At 41.1% G+C, this 20,832-nt stretch overlaps 1 protein-coding gene across 1 annotated transcript; it reads right to left on the bottom strand.

Annotated features, from left to right (window-relative positions):
* Window positions 1–6,048: 6,048 nt before the first annotated feature.
* On the bottom strand, window positions 6,049–19,676 carry LOC117424799 (WW domain-binding protein 2-like). The gene is made up of 8 exons (XM_034041507.3): window positions 19,471–19,676; window positions 17,789–17,897; window positions 16,459–16,594; window positions 15,656–15,748; window positions 14,670–14,792; window positions 13,407–13,526; window positions 7,953–8,029; window positions 6,049–7,419 (listed from the first exon to the last, which is right to left on the bottom strand). The coding sequence occupies exons 1-8, from the start codon at window positions 19,527–19,529 to the stop codon at window positions 7,372–7,374; spliced, it is 765 nt and encodes a 254-aa protein (XP_033897398.2). The 5' UTR covers window positions 19,530–19,676; the 3' UTR covers window positions 6,049–7,371.
* Window positions 19,677–20,832: the final 1,156 nt, after the last annotated feature.

Raw genomic sequence — 20,832 nt, 5'->3', positions numbered from 1 at the left:
CAAAACAAAATTGAGCTAGACTTCTTAAAACCAGAGCAGCATTCACAGTCTCTAGCCACATGCGCCACAAGGCGTGTTGAAAAATTGCATCTAGAACCACTGCTTTCACAACTTTACAGCTATTCATTATATTAGTAATACTAAAAGAAACTTAATACATTCAATGACAAGCATTTTGATTAGAAGTCTTTCTCAATGTTATTTATAGATGCATGTTATTGTTCTTTATCCAGAACTATTAAACACTCAATAATGCTACATTTAGAAATACTGGAAGAATCTTCATAAATTCAATCAAAAACTTTGACTAGTAGTTTTTTCAATGTCTTCAGACGTTTGTCATAAAATGTATAAAGTTTCGGTACTTATACTTTTTTTTTTTTAAATAAATGCAAATAAAAAAAATAAAAAGATGTTTTTTAATCCTCAAATACACTGAATTGAATCTGATATATGAAACAGAAACACATCTCTGAACAATATGCACTGCTAATCGGCACCTCTGGCAGTTTCAGAGCTTTCACGTGGCCAGATACAGGTCTAAAGTGAAATCTATAAATACCATGCTGATTACCACACATGGATTCAGTCCAGACTATTTCCTTTCTTTGATTCCCCTTGAGACTCAGTGAGTGTCTTGACAGGCTGCTGGGCAGAGCTCCCTGGTGATGTCCAGGGTGAGGCTTGCCCTCCCCTCCACTACACCTCCTGAGATTTCCAGAGCTCCCTGGTGATGTGCAGGGTGAGGCTTGCCCTCCATTACACCTCCTGAGATTTCCAGAGCTCCCTGGTGATGTGCAGGGTGAGGCTTGCCTTCCCCTATATTACACCTCCTGAGATTTCCAGAGCTCCCTGGTGATGTGTAGGGTGAGGCTTGCCCTCCTCTCCACTACACCTGCTCAGATTTCCAGAGCTCCCTGGTGATGTGCAGGGTGAGGCTTGCCTTCCCCTATACTACACCTCCTGAGATTTCCAGAGCTCCCTGGTGATGTGCAGGGTGAGGCTTGCCCTCCTCTCCACTACACCTGCTGAGATTTCCAGAGCTCCCTGGTGATGTGCAGGGTGAGGCTTGCCTTCCCCTATACTACACCTCCTGAGATTTCCAGAGCTCCCTGGTGATGTGTAGGGTGAGGCTTGCCCTCCTCTCCACTACACCTGCTCAGATTTCCAGAGCTCCCTGGTGATGTGCAGGGTGAGGCTTGCCTTCCCCTATACTACACCTCCTCAGATTTGCAGGGCTCCCTGGTGATGTGCAGGGTGAGGCTTGCCCTCCATTACACCTCCTGAGATTTTCAGAGCTCCCTGGTGATGTGCAGGGTGAGGCTTGCCCTCCTCTCCACTACACCTGCTGAGATTTCCAGAGCTCCCTGGTGATGTGCAGGGTGAGGCTTGCCCTCCATTACACCTCCTGAGATTTCCAGACCTCCCTGGTGATGTGCAGGGTGAGGCTTGCCCTCATCTCCACTACACCTCCTGAGATTATCCCTGCCCTTCCCAAAAAAGAAAGGGGCAAACAGGTTCACCTTTCTAGGTCTTTTTTTACTTTTTTGATTATAGGGGAAATGTTATCCTTAAACAACTGCCCAAAGTATGGGGATGCCCATATTCCCAAATATGCTAGTCCTCTTGGGGACCTCCGAAAAGACGCTGAAGGTAAAGGGTTAACCTGGGTGGGGTTTAGGGTTAACCTGGGTGGGGTTTGTCGGCATAATCACTGAAAATGTATCTTATATCCTGAGAAGGCTCCAAAATATTTAATCACCTCCATTAGTCTCAGCACCGATATATGTGGTTTAGTCAAAAATAATATGATCATCAGCATATAGTGAGAGATGGTGTTGTCTTGTATCAGTCTGAACACAGTGAATATTGGGGTCACATCTAATAGCCTCTGCCCGTGGCTCAATTACCATAGCAAATAACAGAGGCGACAGTGAAAACCCTGTCTTGTACCCCTGCAAAAAGCAAATTGTTCAGAGCACAGATCCATTTGTAATTACAGAGGCCCTTGGATCTTGATACAATACTTTAACCCATTTAATATACTTATCTGCCAAGCCCATGTGTTATAATACTTGAAACATATATAACCACTTCACTCTATCAAACTCCTCCTTCTCCTTCTCAGCATCCATACTCACTATGACTGTCTCCGTTCTTGTGTTCTGTGTTGTATTATACTCATTAGGTGTCTCATATTATGATCTGACTGTCTATTTAGTATAAATCCCGTCTGGTCTGGATTAATCACATTAGGTAGAATGCTTTCAAGTCGTCATGCAAGGACCTTTGCGAGGCCCTTCGCATCGGTGTCAAGTAAAGATCTAGGCCTGTATGACACAGTGTCTTCCAGGTTTTTTTTCTTTTTCAATAATAGTATTATAGTGGCTCATCTCAGTGAAGGGGGAAGAGTGCCTTTTTGGAATGCATCATTGAACATATTAAGTAGGGGCTGCCCAAGGACAGGAGAGTAGGTTTTATAAAACTCTACTCCACATCCATTAGGGCCTGGTGTTTTATTACCATTTAGAGATTGTATTGCCTCTAATAAGGGCTCCTCAAGATGACATCTCTCATTGTTGGATATCTGTATCATATTAATTCTATCTAGAAAAGCAATCATGTCATGGGTAGGATAAGCGCTCATAATATTCCCTAACAATAGTATTAATATCCTTTGATAGCAGAGATATAGTTACTCTCTCTATGCCCCTGGAGAAACTTAGGCAGCTATTTCCCTGGTCTGTTAGAATACAGCTGAGCCTGCTTCCTTTGTAAACAGGGCATCTAATGATGCTCGAGAAGCAGTTAGTTCCGTGGCAACTTTTTTACTGGGAGATGCTATCATTTTACTTTCAAGTTGGCTGTTGTACTTTCCGTTGTTTTTTCTTAGTGGCAGAATATGACATTATCATTCCCCTGGCGTAAGCCTTCAATGTTTCCCATAGCAATGAGGGATTCTTACCAGACACATCATTAGTCTCTGGAAATAATCTGAGTTTGTCTTACATATAGGAAACAAACAAAGGGTCCTTAACTAAATAAGCCTTAAAGCGCCAGGAGAACACATTGCACTCATATTTAGAGGGCTCATATAGTATATGAATGAGTGCATGATTGGATATTATTATGTTTACTATAGATGCCCCAGTAATTGTATCTAAAGACTTCTCTGCTGCTAAAAAATAGTCTATTCTTGAGTTAGTCTGATGGACTGTTGAGGAATACATAAAGCCTCTCTCTTGGATTACGGATTCTCCATACATCTAATAAACCCAATTCTATACAAATCTCCTTTATTGATGGTTTTTTATGGTTAGGCAGGACCGGGGATCTGTCATTCTTAACGTCTGATGTAACTTAAAACGTGAGTATCGATGTTTCTTAAGAAACTGCACAGACGCCATTTCTTAATCAGTGTTAAGTTTATTTCATACATGCAGGGAAACCAGTCCAAGTATAGAACCGATTACCAGTTGTTACATCTTTTACATGACATTAAATACCCTTCTGCATAGGTGTCTCTCTCCTCCTCTTCCTATAACACTTAACCAATAGAAAAGGTACAACACATTATTCTGTTACCATATATTTAATTTTGTGTGTCTGTGTGTGTGTGTGTCTGTGTGTGTAATCTAGTGTGACGACCTCTGAACTCTTGCATTCTTCAGACCCCTGGTGGTGCCCCAAAAAGGTCCATACATCTGGTTTTTGTCATCTTCCTTGTTCCTATCTCTCCGTTTTGCCTGAGACCCTTTGAGTCCAGTGGCATTATCTCTTATTCTCCCTGTGAACCTTTGGGTCCAACAGCAGTCCCTGGGAGCCTTTTAGCTCCTTTATGCTTTGTATTCCCAAAAGTCTTAGAGCCTGGCCCCTTCTGGTCCACAGCATTGTTGTCTTGTTAGCTTGCAGTCAATGTTGGACAAGAAGCTTGTAGACGCAAGGTCTCTTATCAATTGTTAGCAGTACATGCAATTTGAACCAAAGTCTGCTATCTGCAATATTAGTCTCTTTTCAGAAAAGAACACCAGTATAGCTCTGCCAGTCCACATGCGTAGCAAACTGCTAATCAATTCTCGATCCATGTTTTCCAGCAATGTCCCATATACAGTTCATATCTCCACGAAGTTATAATATTCGTGCAGGAAAACTCTCTCACTAGAAAATACTTCCATGAAAAAACTAACACCAAAATGATTTGCCGCATATATATTGCCTAGAATAACTGACTCACCATAAAGAGAGCCCTTGATAAGTACATACCTACCCTGTGTGTCTTTTATACATTGTTCAATACTAAACTGGCCATTTTTATGTATTAAAATGATCACTCCTCTACTTCTAGATGTATAAGAAGAATAATACACTTGCCCTACCCTTATAAAAGTTTACCATAGTAAAGCGTAATAAAGCATGGTAAAGCATAGCAAAGCAATGCAAAGAACAGTGAGGTACGGTAAAGCGTAGGGGGAAGCAGTACACAGCTGCACATCACTTCTCCTTTTATACCTCTGTATTACACATCTTAATATATACCTCCTATCTGCCACTGCTGTATGGACAACACAAGTAGAACTGAAAGCAAAACAAATCTGTTGTATAAATTATGAATCACCATGTAGAATCATACTTTCCTCTACTCGTGAGTAAAGGAATATAAACACGGGCACTGATGGTCATTAGTCATCAGGCCTTTCCTCACAATGTCTGACTTTAAACAAATGAGTCATACGGATCATGTTCATCCACACTACTGTGTAAAGTTATACCAGTATTACAGCTCACAGGGGCGTGTGGAGGGAAGGAGGTCCTCATCATACCAAACAGGGAGGATCGGTTCTCGAGGATCGCGGGACACATAACACACATCTCACTAAAATACTAAATAAAATAGCTCCCTCTCTATAATGCTTATATAGTGAAACAAAAATGTAACTTTCTGTGAATTAACCATAAATCACCATGTAATCGACACTATATTTTTTTACCAAAAAATTGATCATTTTAATTAGTAGTTTTTAAACTATAAATAGCCTGGCTAAACGGTGGTCGGGAGTTCAGTTCGAAGCAACAGACAAGCAAACCAAGTGCGAGAAGGAAAGCGGGTCGGGAGGGGAAGAGGGAATGTGCTCGTCCCAGGTTCAGCTGCCGGAGCTGGGCTGAAGCGAAGCTGAAGCGTCTTGTCTCCCAGAGAGAGCCGCAGCTCCTCTCGCAGCAAAAAAGTAAATACATTAGGAAAGATAACCATGTAATAGGCCTAATTATTTGTTAATTTATTTAGCAGACGCCTTTATCCAAGGCGACTTACAGAGACTAGGGTGTGTGAACTATGCATCAGCTGCAGAGTCACTTACAACTACCCAAAAGAGGGAGCACAAGGAGGTTAAATGACTTGCTCAGGGTCACACAATGAGTCAGTGGCTGAGGTGGGATTTGAACTGGGGACCTCCTGGTTACAAGCCCGTTTCTTTAACCACTGGACCACAAAGCCTCCCAATATTTATTTAGTTATAAAACAAATGCTGAATAATATGTCTGTGTTATAAATTGCCAGTGTAGCTTTTCTTCAGTTCAGATACTGTATCAAAAGTGACAGACAGAAACGGAAGTTAGACTGAGAAGTTGTTTACAGTTTGAACAACACCGATACTGTATTTACTGTAGAAATATTGCATGAATCATTAGTATAGGCAATTGTATTGTAAAGGATTGTTTTCCTGAAAGATCGTATATTGAGTGTAGGGTGTCAATACTTTTGTCTGCGACTGTAAATAAGTTAGATTGAAACTTCGAGACTATTGATTATCTTTGATACACATTGCATGTTTGAGATATATTGTTGACTTTAAGATGTCTGTTCTTTGCTATTCTGTTATCCAATAAATTGGTGTTGGTAATTAAATCCTTGATCTATCAAACTTAAATCATATCTGAAATGGGAAACTACTCAATTGTTCATACACTTGTCATGATAAATTTTTAGTCTTATTTTCATAATTAATATTGTTTTGTTTTAATTTTAGATTACAAGAAAGAAGCCAGTTACACACAAATGGAATCCACTTTATTAAAATGTAATTCACAAACTTGAATACAATACATCTACTTATGTTTCATATTAATACATTAATTCATAAATTATCTTTTTCTTTAAATAAACAGCAGCCTTATAGTAGCTGCCTGCCCAAAAGTGCCTAAAACAGAGATATTCTACCATTTTGGATGCACACTGTAGGAAGGGAATCGTCGACACAATGCACAGCCATTTTAAAGTGCAAGCTCTGCTAAATGTACAATAAAAATCTGTCCATCTCACACCATTAAAAGGCAATGAGTCTGGTCCTCCCTAGGAGCTGTGCTGTCTTCATCAAATCGTTTAGGGGTGTCCCAATACTTGTATTTACCAAGTCATTATCTTTAAGAAATGTTAAGATGTTAGGTATTAATTAAATGGAATAAAACTTGCTAATTACTCAACACAAAACAATGCGATCCCTTGATTTCCCTTGTTTACACAATTATTGAGTTTCAATCAATACCAATCTGGCAGTGTTATTTAATATAGAACCTGTCGTGATCAAACCAACTAAAACTAATTTACCTTTCTTTTATACCTTTGATATGAAATCATTTTTATTTCACTTTCCTTAGAAATGCTTAATCTCTGCGGTGAATTGTGTGATTGTAGTCCTGGGCAAGATGTAATCCCGACAAAAAAATACAAATCCCAGTTTCCACAGCGGAAGCACTTGAGTTAGGGTTAAAGAACAGTCACATTTACATGACGAATCTGTTATATTTGCTAGTATTGCTAAACATTTTCATTCTGAGTTTATGGCCTCGGCACGGCAGTAAAAATGTCAGCAGCCCGGATGAGAGGAAAATTCGCTTCCAATCAGATTTTAAAGCACTCAGCGCCGAAGTTAATGCCATTTACTGGTACTCAATTGTAAAAGTGATGGAAGGTCAGCTTTTCTTGTTTTGAAATCAACACATTAAATGAATGGATTTATTTAAAGTCTGCCGACAAAGACTTCTTAAAGGCAATAACTCAGAAAATACGAGTATCGGCACACCCTAATTTAACTCCACAATTAAAATTGTGACATATCCATGAATACTTACCTACTCCAACAGAGCCACGTTCTGTCCTGTTAGCAAATCTATTCTTCTGTGAACTAATCCATGCTAGAATGATCTAGAAACATAAAGTGCTCTACATTCTTATCAGCAGCAGACACGTTAGGGACCCTCTAAACAGAGACTGCAGGTTCCATGGAATACCTCTCAGCCAAGCTCAGCCAATAGGGAGAGGGATGAAGGAATGCTAGAATGAGTGAAGGGCTTTGTTGGAACAGAAGTCCTTTCGGTTTACTGACTCTTCTTGTCCATTGGTGGGGAGTATGGAGGAGGCTGGTCCTACAAATAGAAAAAAATTTAAATAAACCAGACGTTCCAGATTTTTAAAACAAAAACAATTACCTCTGTCACACAACAATGTGCATTAAGCTACTTCACTTCCTGGTAAACCAGTGGTCCCCACCTGACCATTTCAATTTTCACAAAAACGTTTCCACATTATACTACATGTAACTGCAAACTACTTTTCATTCTTTAACTTTTCAAAAACATTAACAGTACAATTATTGTATATTAAGAAGAAACTGTTTGAACAACCGCTCAATTCCTAGTGGGTGTAGTTGCAACTATACCCAATACCTGTTAAACTCTGCTAACATCATCACTGTAAATAATCCAATTTTAGAAGCCTGGAAGGGTATCCATTTTACAAAAAGACAACAATCAGAAACATACATCAAAGTAATGTGTAATGAATTTAAGAAAGAAGGAAATTTGGAAAGAGAGTTAACTCTTGCCAATGAGTAATCCGAATTGTAAAAGTGGAAGCAGCACAGTGGTGTATACTGCAGAAGCAGCGCGCTGTTGCTCACCTGTGGCATGTAGACATTGTGTGGATTAGCTGGAGTGCAGTATGCACTCGATGCAGCCTCAGCTGCCTTTGCCTCTGCTGGAATAAAAATAGCACAGGTTATTACACTGCAGATAACACTGTACAAATACAGTTAGGATCAAGCAGGGTAATTAGGGGCAGGGGTAATTATGTATACTGAACACAGTAGCTGAAGAACTGAAACAAAGAAATGATGGCAGGAATCATGAGACATTTTTGTCTAAACAAGGACACATGACTCCTCAGGTGAGTGTAGAGGTCAATACTTCTAGAAACAAACTTACTAAGAGATATTAGTCAATGGTCTCAGTATTTCAGAGTGTGTAGTCTGTATAAGGTCTGATATGGCTTCAAACGCTACTTCAACTGCTTATCTCATAAACTCCTCTGGGAAAATCTCAAGGCATCCTTCACTTCAACCTGTGACCGAAGATGGCTGAAATAAAATGACTGTTTGGTTTTCGGATAATATAGACCTAATTTGCCTTCATACTTGACACAGAACTATTATTCTCTGGGACAAGTTCAATTGTGGGTATCATCTAAGATAAATGAAACTTTTTGTGATTGTAAAATTACAAAGCTGCCACTGTCACACTGCCAAGCCTCCTATCTCAGAGATGATTTCAGTTAAATGCTTCATATTTGCAGAGTAATCTAAACACTGTATGTAGTAGGGCAGCAGTGTGGAGTAGTGGTTAGGTCTCTGGACTCTTGACCGGAGGGTCATGGGTTCAATCCCTGGTAGGGGACACTGCTGCTGTACCCTTGAGCAAGGTACTTTACCTAGGTTGCTCCAGTAAAAACCCAACTGTATAAATGGGTAATTGTATGTAAAAATAATGTGATATCTTGTAACAATTGTAAGTCGCCCTGGATAAGGGCGTCTGCTAAGAAATAAATAATAATAATAATAATAATAATAATAGTAGGAGAATAATGCAGTTTACACATTTCTGCACGGTTCTCTTACTGTCGGCATCAAACAAAGTAATTTAAGAAAAGGCTGAATATGTTTTATTTTTGTCCAGTTCAGCTTGGATTGTGGTGTCAACTTCAGGTTTCTCCCACTGTCCATATTTCCAAAGTGAAAAACTGGGACTTTTTTTTTTTTTTTTAATTCACTGATGCCGTAGCAACTCTGAAGCCGTTAAAATAACAGTATATAAAAACACAATAATAGTTTAAAAATTAAATATCGGGTGAATTTATTGCAGATCATAACAACTCATTATTTTATTTATATTGCCATCTAATCAACACATATTAAATGTACAAAAAGACAAGATTTAAATAATACATCAGCTATTACCATTTAAATATATGGTATACACAATCAGAATGATCGAAACAAATAATCCATATAATTGTTTATTTTTGAATGGTGCTAACACAACCTAATACATTACTCTGCTATTAAATTTTAGAGCACTGATGCAGTTTTGTACTTAATAAAAAATATATACAACAGCAAACCAGGAAGATTACACTTTTACTGTTTCTAACCGGGACAACAAATCAATGCTGAAACTGTGACAATCCAAGTTTTCACAGGATGTGGTAACCCTAATATAGTTTGCAAAGACATTTTTAGTTTTTCGCTCTACTTGTTTCCAATATAAGCTAAACTACGCACGAAATGTTTGCTTCCGAGGCATGTTACCTTGTACAGTTTGTTTTCTATGTGCAAAACAACCGAGTCCAGCAGTTGTTCACATTGACGTTTTGCATGATCAAACCTAGAGAATTGTGTAACGAGAAGCCAGTTTCTGAAAAGGTTTATTCTTCATCCCCAGAAACCAATAAGTCCTTGTCACAAAGACGGCCAGAGTGGGTGGCGTCAGACCAGACAGGAATACACAGACAGAGAGATGGGGTTTTGGTGAGGCTGAACGCGTGATCGCGTTCAGCATTTAATAAACAGAACAGAAAATAAAAGGTTTGAAACACAAAAACGCTGGACACGGCACTTGCGCCAAAATAAACAGACATACAAAACGACTAAACACTAAACAGACGGTGCAGGACAGACGAACAAACACGGTGAGTACAAACAAAACACTTATTATATTTCACTTTTACGCTGACGATTTTACTCCTTCTCTCTCACCCGTTCTCCACTCTCTGAACACCTAACCCCGACTGAATGAAAATGTGCCTATTTATACTGTTGTGCTGGGATTCAATTACTAATTAATTATTCACTTGAATCCCAGCACGTGAATTAATTCTGTGCAACCCCGTGCTCACATATTACATTTAACCAGCACGTGAAGTGATTTGTGCTCTCCTCGTGCCTAAATACAAATCTACACTTTAAATACACGTGAAACACAGACCCGTTTATATCCCGTGTACCAATCTATACACCAACATTAACATACGCATGCAACATACACAAAACACACAAATGCACACAGGGGCGGGGCACTTTGCCACATATACCCCCCCTTGTGCGCAGCACACATGGCCTCAACGGCCACCTCCCCCCTTAAAAATCCAGCAGTCCAGGACAAAGTCTCGGGCTGGGAAGGGAGGCTTCAGTGGGCCCATGGCTGGCCATGCTGTCAGCTCCCCTGCCGGTAGTGGCACAGCTGACAACATGCTGGTCCCGTCCTGCAGCGAAAAAGCTGCGGGGGCAGGTGGTCCCCCGACCTCCCCCTTCTTCATAGCCGGCAGCTCCCTCCTGTGGGGCTCCGGCCACAAGAACTCCTGCAGCGTAACTGCTGCTGGGGAAAGTGGTCTCCAGACCTCCTCCCCCTTCTTCGTGGCCGGCAGCTCCCCTTTCTGGGGCTCCGGCCACCGTACTCCCTGCGGAGGTACGGGCAGCAGAGGCAGCTCCTGTTCCTCTGCTCCGGGCGGAGGCAGAGGCAGCTCCAGCTCCTCTGCTCCTGGCGGTGGTGGAGGCAGAGGTAGCTCCAGCTCCTCTGCTCCTGGCGGTGGTGGAGGCAGAGGTAGCTCCAGCTCCTCTGCTCCTGGCGGTGGTGGAGGCAGAGGCAGCTCCAGCTCCTCTGCTTTTGGTGGTGGTGGAGGCAGAGGCAGCTCCAGCTCCTCTGCTCCTGGCGGTGGTGGAGGCAGAGGCAGCTCCAGCTCCTCTGCTCCTGGCGGTGGTGGAGGCAGAGGCAGCTCCAGCTCCTCTGCTCCTGGCGGTGGTGGAGGCAGAGGCAGCTCCAGCTCCTCTGCTCCTGGCGGTGGTGGAGGCAGAGGCAGCTCCAGCTCCTCTGCTCCTGGCGGTGGTGGAGGCAGAGGCAGCTCCAGCTCCTCTGCTCCTGGCGGTGGTGGAGGCAGAGGCAGCTCCAGCTCCTCTGCTCCTGGTGGTGGTGGAGGCAGAGGCAGCTCCTGCTCCTCTGCTCCTGGAGGTGGTGGAGGCAGAGGCAGCTCCTGCTCCTCTGCTCCTGGAGGTGGTGGAGGCAGAGGCAGCTCCTGCTCCTCTGCTCCTGGAGGTGGTGGTGGCGGAGGCAGAGGCAGCTCCTGCTCCTCTGCTCCTGGAGGTGGTGGAGGCAGAGGCAGCTCCTGCTCCTCTGCTCCTGGAGGTGGTGGAGGCAGAGGCAGCTCCAGCTCCTCTGCTCCTGGCGGTGCTGGCTCCCTCTGCTGTGGCGGCTGGGCATGTGCGCACCGTGCTGCCTTCAGCAGCATAGCGAGAGGCTGCTGGGGGACACCAGCATCCTGCCCTTCTCCCCCCCAAAAATTTTCAGGGGGTTGAGCCTGTAACCCCTCCCCTTCCGGCTCTTGGGGCTGAACCAGCAGGCATTTTCCCTCTGCTGGTGGCTTGGGTCCCAGGGCTGTGGAAGCCCCGACTTGCCTCCCTTTGGGCTGTGGACGCACCGACTCCTCCCTTTTGGGCTGTGGACGCACCGACTCCTCCCTTTTGGGCTGTGGACGCACCGACTCCTCCCTTTTGGGCTGTGGACGCACCGACTCCCCCCTCTTGGGCTGTGGACGTTCGGGCTCCTCCCACTCAGGCGTAGGACGTTCGGGCTCCTCCCACTCAGGCGTAGGACGTTCGGGCTCCTCCCACTCAGGCGTAGGACGTTCGGGCTCCTCCCACTCAGGCGTAGGACGTTCGGGCTCCTCCCACTCAGGCGTAGGACGTTCGGGCTCCTCCCACTCAGGCGTAGGACGTTCGGGCTCCTCCCATTTGGGCTGTGAAGGCAAAACCAGCAGGCATTCACCCTCTGCTGGTGGAGATGGGGACAGCAGGTACTCACCCTCTGCTGGTGGAGATGGGGACAGCAGGTACTCACCCTCTGCTGGTGGAGATGGGGACAGCAGGTACTCACCCTCTGCTGGTGGAGATGGGGACAGCAGGTACTCCTCTGCTGGTGGTCCTGCTACCTGGGCTGCTGTTCCATTTATGGTTGCCTCCAGGTAGCTGAGGACAAACTCCACACCTTCCTCCAAGGTGTTTGGGGTGTGTTCCTCCTGATAGGCCTCCCATCTCTCACTGTCCATCATCCACAGGGCCTGGACGACTATGGGCAGAGACTGGGCCTCCAGCCCAGCATTCTCCAGCATCCAGTCCCGCACTTTGATGGCGTCTTCTGCCATTTTTTTTTTTTTCTTTTTTTTAAATCCAAACTGCGGTTCCTGCTCTGGCCTGAGTCCTGGAGGCGCTGTCGATCCCACGCAGGACACCACGTGTCCCAAAGACGGCCAGAGTGGGTGGCGTCAGACCAGACAGGAATACACAGACAGAGAGATGGGGTTTTGGTGAGGCTGAACGCGTGATCGCGTTCAGCATTTAATAAACAGAACAGAAAATAAAAGGTTTGAAACACAAAAACGCTGGACACGGCACTTGCGCCAAAATAAACAGACATACAAAACGACTAAACACTAAACAGACGGTGCAGGACAGACGAACAAACACGGTGAGTACAAACAAAACACTTATTATATTTCACTTTTACGCTGACGATTTTACTCCTTCTCTCTCACCCGTTCTCCACTCTCTGAACACCTAACCCCGACTGAATGAAAATGTGCCTATTTATACTGTTGTGCTGGGATTCAATTACTAATTAATTATTCACTTGAATCCCAGCACGTGAATTAATTCTGTGCAACCCCGTGCTCACATATTACATTTAACCAGCACGTGAAGTGATTTGTGCTCTCCTCGTGCCTAAATACAAATCTACACTTTAAATACACGTGAAACACAGACCCGTTTATATCCCGTGTACCAATCTATACACCAACATTAACATACGCATGCAACATACACAAAACACACAAATGCACACAGGGGCGGGGCACTTTGCCACAGTCCTATAAGCAGTTAAAGAAGTGGCAGTGGACTTTCCAAAACACACAAGCTCCCCTCAATTATCTTATTAATGGCTGTTGTTGCCTGATTAATAAGAAGAATGGCCATATGGGTTAATGTCTAGCTAAACACACTCATGCTCATTAAATCAGAGTGTGGGATTACCTGCTGTAGTGTTGGAGAGGCTTGCATTCAGTGGGGGCTGTTCCAGTGGTCCAGAGTAGGGGGGTGGGGGCATGTAGGGCATAGTTCCATCCATAGTCGGGGGTGCAGGGTAAAAACCAGCTGTGAACAGACACCATAGCGGTCTCAATACTGTGACAATGCCTACTGGACCTGACTCAACATTAAAAAAAGTTCCTAATTGTAGCTGTTGTATTTTATTGCAAATCACATAAGTTAGTAACTTTCCAGTCTCCAGCATTTCGCTTGGTTGTACCCTTCTTCCACTTTTTTTGTATAAAAGACTATAGAATATACTGTACTATAACCAGGCAAGAGAAAACCAAAAGATAATATCATTTTTTGAAAGACAAAATTATTATTGCAAATATTAACCCTTTGCGGAACATTGTCGGACTGGGTCCGACATTGCAATTATTCCTCACAGGTCCTTTGTCGGACTGGGTCCGACATCATTATAGCAACGCAATAAACGGGTGTTTAGTCGTTTTTTCTCCGGAAAAAGCCGAGAAAACCATTCAATTGCAGAGTGGTAGCGACAGGAGCCGAAACAAGTCTGGAAAAAAAAAAAATAAAAAAAAAAAGGCGTATTTCATGAATAGTCATACATGGTATCAGGTATCAGATAATGGGCGTCCATAGTAAACAAGCTGGCTAAGTGCGTCAGCGCACTGAGACTATCATGGACATTTGCAGAGCTTTTTTCAGATGTTATAGTAATAAAATAATGACTTGGATCGCATTATTGAGGAGTTTGGTGATAAAACGAGTGATCTGGAGATGATCGATCGGTATGTACGACTATTATTATTATTATTATTTATTTCTTACACAGCTGAACGCTATAGCAAACAAAAGGCTGGGGCGGGGCTGGAGATGCCTAGTGTGTGCTTTGTTGATATGCAGGGCCATTTAAACCCGTTTGACTGTAGAAAAAAATACTTTTAAACAGCGCGTCTAAAATTAACTGGCGTGCCTGACGCGCGATTAATAAATGGACCGCAAAGGGTTAACCAACTGTTTACCCATGTGTGCAAGTTACATAAAGAGAGGTTTTTCTTCTCTCTGAGCTGGCAGTGAGACCTTTAGTTTAATTCATCCCAGATTGGTAAGAAATATTGTTCTTATTGTTTAAGAAGAAAATTGTACAGAAAGTTAAAAAGTGTAACAGTTTGTTTCATATTTCTTTTTAAACATGATCTCCTGGACATTACCACATTGGGCACTACTCCTGAGCAGACTGACCTGAAGGAGGGTGGCAGGGGTAGTCTGGTGGAGGGCCTGCATACATCCCATTGGCAGGGGGTGGAGGGTAGGCATAGGCTCCATTAGGCATGTAGTCACCGCAGGGGGTCTGGCCCCGGGAAGCTGAGGAACACACAGGCAGGACAACAGCATCAGCTACTGGGTAGTGAACCCATGAATTGGAATTAAAGTAATTGTAGCCCACAAAATAATTTCATATAGCTTAGCCAGTTTGCACTTACAATTGTATCATTGGTCTCACATGTGCAGTGTTGAAGAAATTTTATAGCACACATTTATTTTCATTTTAAACCCTGTTATCTGGTTTTACTTTCAACCATACTTTCTATATTTATATGCCTTATTCTTAGGCTAACTGTTTACACTTGCATTTCTTAGGCCACCACAGCACCATCTTCTGGGTCAAATCATATTACTGGCTGAAAGCATGTCAGTCAATAAGGGAAGCAGCTTACTGGAAAGAGCCAGTAAAGGGGTTCTTTAATCTTGTGTAGTACAAGATATCATGTTTGCTAAAACAAGTGTGTCCTTCCAAACTGCACATTGGAAACCTACTGTATATAATTAATGGAGGTACATAGCAGTGACATTTTATGGAACTTTTCTTGTTAGTTACAATGATTTTAATATGACCAATCATACAAACTTTAGCTCAGTAAATGTGACCAACTTACTTGTAGGTCTGCATTTGTTTTTTTGATAGATATATGAAAGGGACTTCTAAAATGAAGTCCCAGAGAAATAAGCAATTCATTCTGCAGCGATAGAGGACATGGAAACATGGGTGATTTACATTGGACGATAATGAACACAGAATATGCATTATATTCTATTAACAGTGAAATTGTAAGTAAATAGAAAATGCTGAGGAAAAGAGGCTTTACATTTTCCTGTAACGTTACTCTACATCCATGTGAATACATTCAGCCCAAATATGACTTACAAAAACAAACAAAAAAACATACCTTTTGATGCCACTTGCAACATGTACTGTCCAAACTCAATAGCACCCCCTGCTGAGAAGATTAATTTAAAGGTAGCAGAGCCCTCCCAGCCTCCTGAAAAAAATAGACATGCAATGCATGAACAACAAACTCCTTCATAAACATGAATCACCTGAATCACCCATCCCTGCACTGGAACTGAGAGGGAGGTTACTCAGTGCAAAACTTAAAGAACAGAACTATTTGATGACCCTGAAAAGGTGTATACTATGCCGATCAGATGAGAAGCACCGCTAATTATTGTTATAGATGCCTTTAATTTTAACACTGCTTTTCGTATTTGGGTGACTAAATAAAGAAATATGGCCTTTCATCAATTTTACTACCAGAACATACCATGCTGTTGTAAAAATGATATTCATGTATGCATAGGCCATGGGAGTGCTTACCGTATACTAGAGACACACGGACATGCTTAATATGTGAAATCAAAAGAAAAAATCAATTTTCATAGAAAACCAAGGTGCCTATTTGTGCATTAATATCGTATGTGAAAAAAGGGAATGATTTTCCAACACTGGTAAAGGAGTTTACTAATGAGGCAGGGCAGTTTTGAGAATAATAAAAAGCAATCTTAAGTCACGGGCCAAAGCAAAGGTTACAGTTGAATTTTGCCGTATGAGTTTTTCAAAACACTGCAAAATCAGAATTGCCAGCTAAAATTGTTAATGACATATTTCCTCATGGTATAGTACATTATGTTAAAGATATACTGGAGAGTTGCATTCAACACAGTATGCTGCCTTCCGGCATTGCTGGCATACCTGCAGGCTCTGCGCTCACGGCCCCTTTGATATAATTGGCTCCAAACACTGGCTGCTTCACCTCACAGCCTTTCATCAGGTAGAAGGGCATCATGAAGGAATGCAGGGGGTCTTTGCCTTTGCTCAGGAAAATGACCTGCATGGAAAGAAATGTTAGAAATCATTGTGTTGCGTATTGCAACCTGCAATAACAGCTTTTGACCACTTACACTTAAACTTACACTAAGATTCTTATACGGGTTGGATGTACCCTTCTTTAAAATGTTACTGAATCTCATGCAGTGTTTACAAAAAACTATTTACTTTACCTGTATCCTGTATTATCCATATCACAGCATTTTTTTTATTCACACATCATAGGTAAATTAACTAAGGAATTTTTTTTTTTTTTTCAAACATTTTTTTTTTTTTTTTTTTTTTTTTTTTAATTTAGTAGTCGCCAATTAATTTTACTGTTTTTCTCCCAGTTTGAAATGTCCAATTGTATTTAGGCTCAGTCCACCGCTACTACCCCTGCGTTTACCGGATGTGCCACTCGGGAGCCCCTTTTCAAACTTTTAATTGTGAATGTTCGCCAGGAAAAAAAAAAAAAAAACATTTTTCTTTGAAACATAGCAGTGTATCCAATTCTGGCATTTGTGATAAAAATACTCAAAATATGTGCCAAGGGCAAGAAATAAACAAAGTAACAATGGCTTTATAAATGAATCAAATGCTACGAAGTAATACAGATATGAGATATTCAAGTACTGTAAACTCAGCCCTACTAAAATCGACATACAAATCTGAAAATCAACTCTCAGAATGAACAGTATTGTATTGGGGTGTACTCTTATATTTTAGTGTTATTTATTTAAATCAATTATCAGCAGCCACATATGGCTTTGCAGGACTGAATATAACAAATCCCAACAGGGCAAGTAGCTTCAGATATAACTATTTCTTTTTTTCACCCTAAGATCTTTGTGATCTAAAGAAATCACATGATGTGATGACCTTTCAACTCTGCAGGCCCCATCTTCTTCATAGGTTACTATGGGGACTTTCCCTGGCTAGATATAAATACAAAGATAAAATTATTGTTTATAGCAACTTAGTACATTGTTGTTTTCAGTCAATACATTTGCCTAACCTAATGGGTTTGATGAGCTTAACTGACCAGTCGTAAGGTCACCATAACCCACATGCTGAGATCCCTTTAGACTATGTAGGCCTACATATAAAGCTGGATCTTAATTGGAAGTACTGCAAGTAATACGTATGACACATGCATGTGTGCCCACACTACAATATATTTGCATCACCACAGAAATGCTGTTTTTTCACTCACCCTGTAAGGGGTCATGTAAATGGTTCCTTTGTTGGTCCCTTTGAAAGCTTCAGGCATGTTTTCAGATTCAGAGAAGGACAGCTCCACATGGTCACATGTCATCAAAATGCTGTGAGCAGGGAGAAGAAAACATTTATCAATTTTCACTCAGGAAAGGGGATTTGTGTTCTTCATTCATTTCAATGAGAACTTCAGCCTTGTTGCAGCAGGGAACGTGATCTTGTAGGTATCTTCATGAGGTTCATAAGACAAATCTTCCTGTTAAACGCTCCAGAGTTCAATCATTATTCTCAAATGATTTAAACCCTATAATATGTGAATGCAAAATATGAAAACAATCAGAATTATGTTGAAAAACATATTGTCGCAACAAAAAATGAACCACAGAATGATTAATACACCGCAAATGTTCAAATCAGAACCACGACTAGCTGCAATGCTGTCTGTCCTCCATCAGTTACCTGGCAATCTTTAAGAGCCCTCACAAAACATTCAACACTACTTAAAACCCCTTTATCGAAGACATCTTAATTTAGAAAATGTCACAAGATTAAATTTAACATGGCGTTTCCCATAGCATAAATTGCTGTTGTTATGTCCAAACTGAAAGCGTCTATACATTATCAAATACTAGGGAACCAAAATAGTCTTATGGCTCCTTCCAATAAGGACCCACACGACTATGCACGTTTGCCCAGTTTATTTATTTGCCTGCAGAGCCCGCTCCTTCTCCACTCTCGTCCCGCAGTGGTGGAATGACCTTCCGACAGATGTCAGGACTGCCCAATCCCTGACCACCTTCCGGCAACTCCTCAAGACTCACCTCTTCGGACAGCACCTGTAGAACTCCTCTTTTTCCTCTGGACACTTTATCACTCTTCCTTAATGCGCTTGGACTTATCTGCTCCCTATTTTACTGCATTTAATCCTGTACTTTACAGAGTACTGTACTGTAATCTGCCACAAGTGTTATTCAATCTGTAGTATTTTGCATTTAATCGTATCCTGATGTAACTATCACTGACACTGTTATCTGCTCCGATATTGATTCGTATTTTGTAATATACTTGTACTTACTAGAACTGAAATCATTGTATTTTACCTTGCTCTTAATTGTATTAATACTTGTACTGTGTTTCTTGAAATGTATTTTTTGTTTACGACTGTAAGTCGCCCTGGATAAAGGCGTCTGCTAAGAAATAAATAATAATAATAATAATAATAATAATAATAATAATAATAATAATAATAATAATAATAATAATAATAATGTATTTATTGTATAAACAAGTTCGATTTGTATTGATATTTCCCTTTTTTAAACGGTTTTCTTATTCTACTGTATAACGACATTTCCATTACCTTGACCAAATACAAGTTACTTGAAGGTTTTGATCTGTGCTTGAAAACTAAAATGTGTATTTCGTACAGTGCACAGTATTATGTAATACGATTACTACCGGTACCAAGTAACTGTGAAATTTAAACACTGTACGTAGGCTAGACAACTGACACTAGTGGTGTCTATATCAATAATCCAGTTTTGAAGCCTACAGTCTACCAGTTGTTGTATATCTGTACTTTTAGGGTAAATAAAATGTTTCTAGAAAGCAGATTGCAGATTATACCTGCACAGCGGACCAAGGTACATAAACTGGCTATTAACACAGTACCTTACTCACCTTTCACTGTTGTTGATAATAACTCCACCGCACTCAGAATTGTTTTTATTGAGCGCCATGGCTCCGCTAGTGGTTAATATTACCAATGTTCACAGTAATTTATCTTTATTTTAATATATTTTCTTCAATTTTCCCTTGCCTATCGCTGTACTAGTAGTCTGCAGTCTCTGCACTTCCGGCTACTGGAACTATCGCTGTGACGCCGTGTAATGTGCCCCGCCCCTTCCAAAATTTTCACCACTTCGTCGTGTTGGAGCGTTTGTTAGAAACACTTGAAATGAAAGGGAGAAAATATAACATCTTATACGTGGGTAGTTATTATTGCTGCCAGCGTGCCTAGAGTATATTACTATATATTGTGACAATTATAAAACAAAATAAAAACAAAAGCTACAACAACACATTTAAATTATGTGAGTTTTTGGGACTTTTCTTTCTGTATATGTCGGTTCTGCAGATGGCCGACGTTTTGTTTTATGATTTCCATAGCAGCATGCCAAATGTTATTATTATTATTATTATTATTATTATTATTATTAATTAATTAATTAATTAATTAATTAATTTATTTATTTATTTTTATAACCCCCTAACATATTAGTTCAAATACTGCTGTATTGGTTTTTCATGAAACATAAAAGTATATAACAAGAAAAAATACACCTTCTTTAAAATTAAGTTTGTTTACCCATATTTCATAGTGGCAGACCTCCATCATGCATTTTGATCATTTCTTTAAAATAAACGGGGTTGCTTACTCAGTCTATCTCTTTGTACATAGTGAATGTAGATGACCTGCTTTTTATGCTATTGATAGTTGATGCTACGTTTGACAGTTCTCTTAGTGTCCTTTTGTGTTAAGAATCTGTTACCTTGACCCAGATGGCCTGTTGGTTTCTCCCTTTTCCACTGGTTTCATTTGTAAGCTCTCTCTAATATATAGCGCCACTCCCAATTATATCATAGTTTATGGCTGCTATGACATTTCTGCTAAAAAGCTGCATGTGACCTCCCCATAAAGGAACAGAAGTGCACAATAGAAATCTATAAAAAATAGAAACATGGGAAAAAAGAATCCTAGCAACAATATTTTAATGTATGGTTTATAGCTCTGACATGATTTATCAAAGAACATGGCAGTCATCCTGAATTTTTACCCATTGCATAGGGTCGTAGATGTGTGTTTCAAGCCCAGTATCATAGTAGAAAGGTTTAAAAAAAAAATAAAAAAAATTTAAGAAGCCATAGGTTCAGGTAGGATACAGAAACTGGCAGTCATCATGAATTTCTGACATAATGACCACAAAAGATCTAAAAGAACAATAGCATCATGTTTTTATAGATGACAATGCGGCATCCGCT

The sequence above is a fragment of the Acipenser ruthenus genome, chromosome 19, assembly GCF_902713425.1.
Source record: "Acipenser ruthenus chromosome 19, fAciRut3.2 maternal haplotype, whole genome shotgun sequence".
Classification (NCBI taxonomy): Eukaryota; Metazoa; Chordata; class Actinopteri; order Acipenseriformes; family Acipenseridae; genus Acipenser; species Acipenser ruthenus.
The sequence above is the reverse complement of the archived record's forward strand: the minus strand, read 5'-3'. Positions and strand labels throughout refer to the sequence as shown.

Bases quoted from the DNA above. Each gene is read 5' to 3' on its own strand.
- LOC117424799 (XM_034041507.3), bottom strand. From the start codon at position 19,529: ATGGCGCTCAATAAAAACAATTCTGAGTGCGGTGGAGTTATTATCAAC. The intron at 14,793-15,655 runs GTATGTTTTTTT...TGTGTTCCTCAG, and splicing joins GTTGCAAGTGGCATCAAAAG to CTTCCCGGGGCCAGACCCCC. The intron at 8,030-13,406 runs GTAATCCCACAC...TTTTTATTCCAG, and splicing joins CCTCTCCAACACTACAGCAG to CAGAGGCAAAGGCAGCTGAG.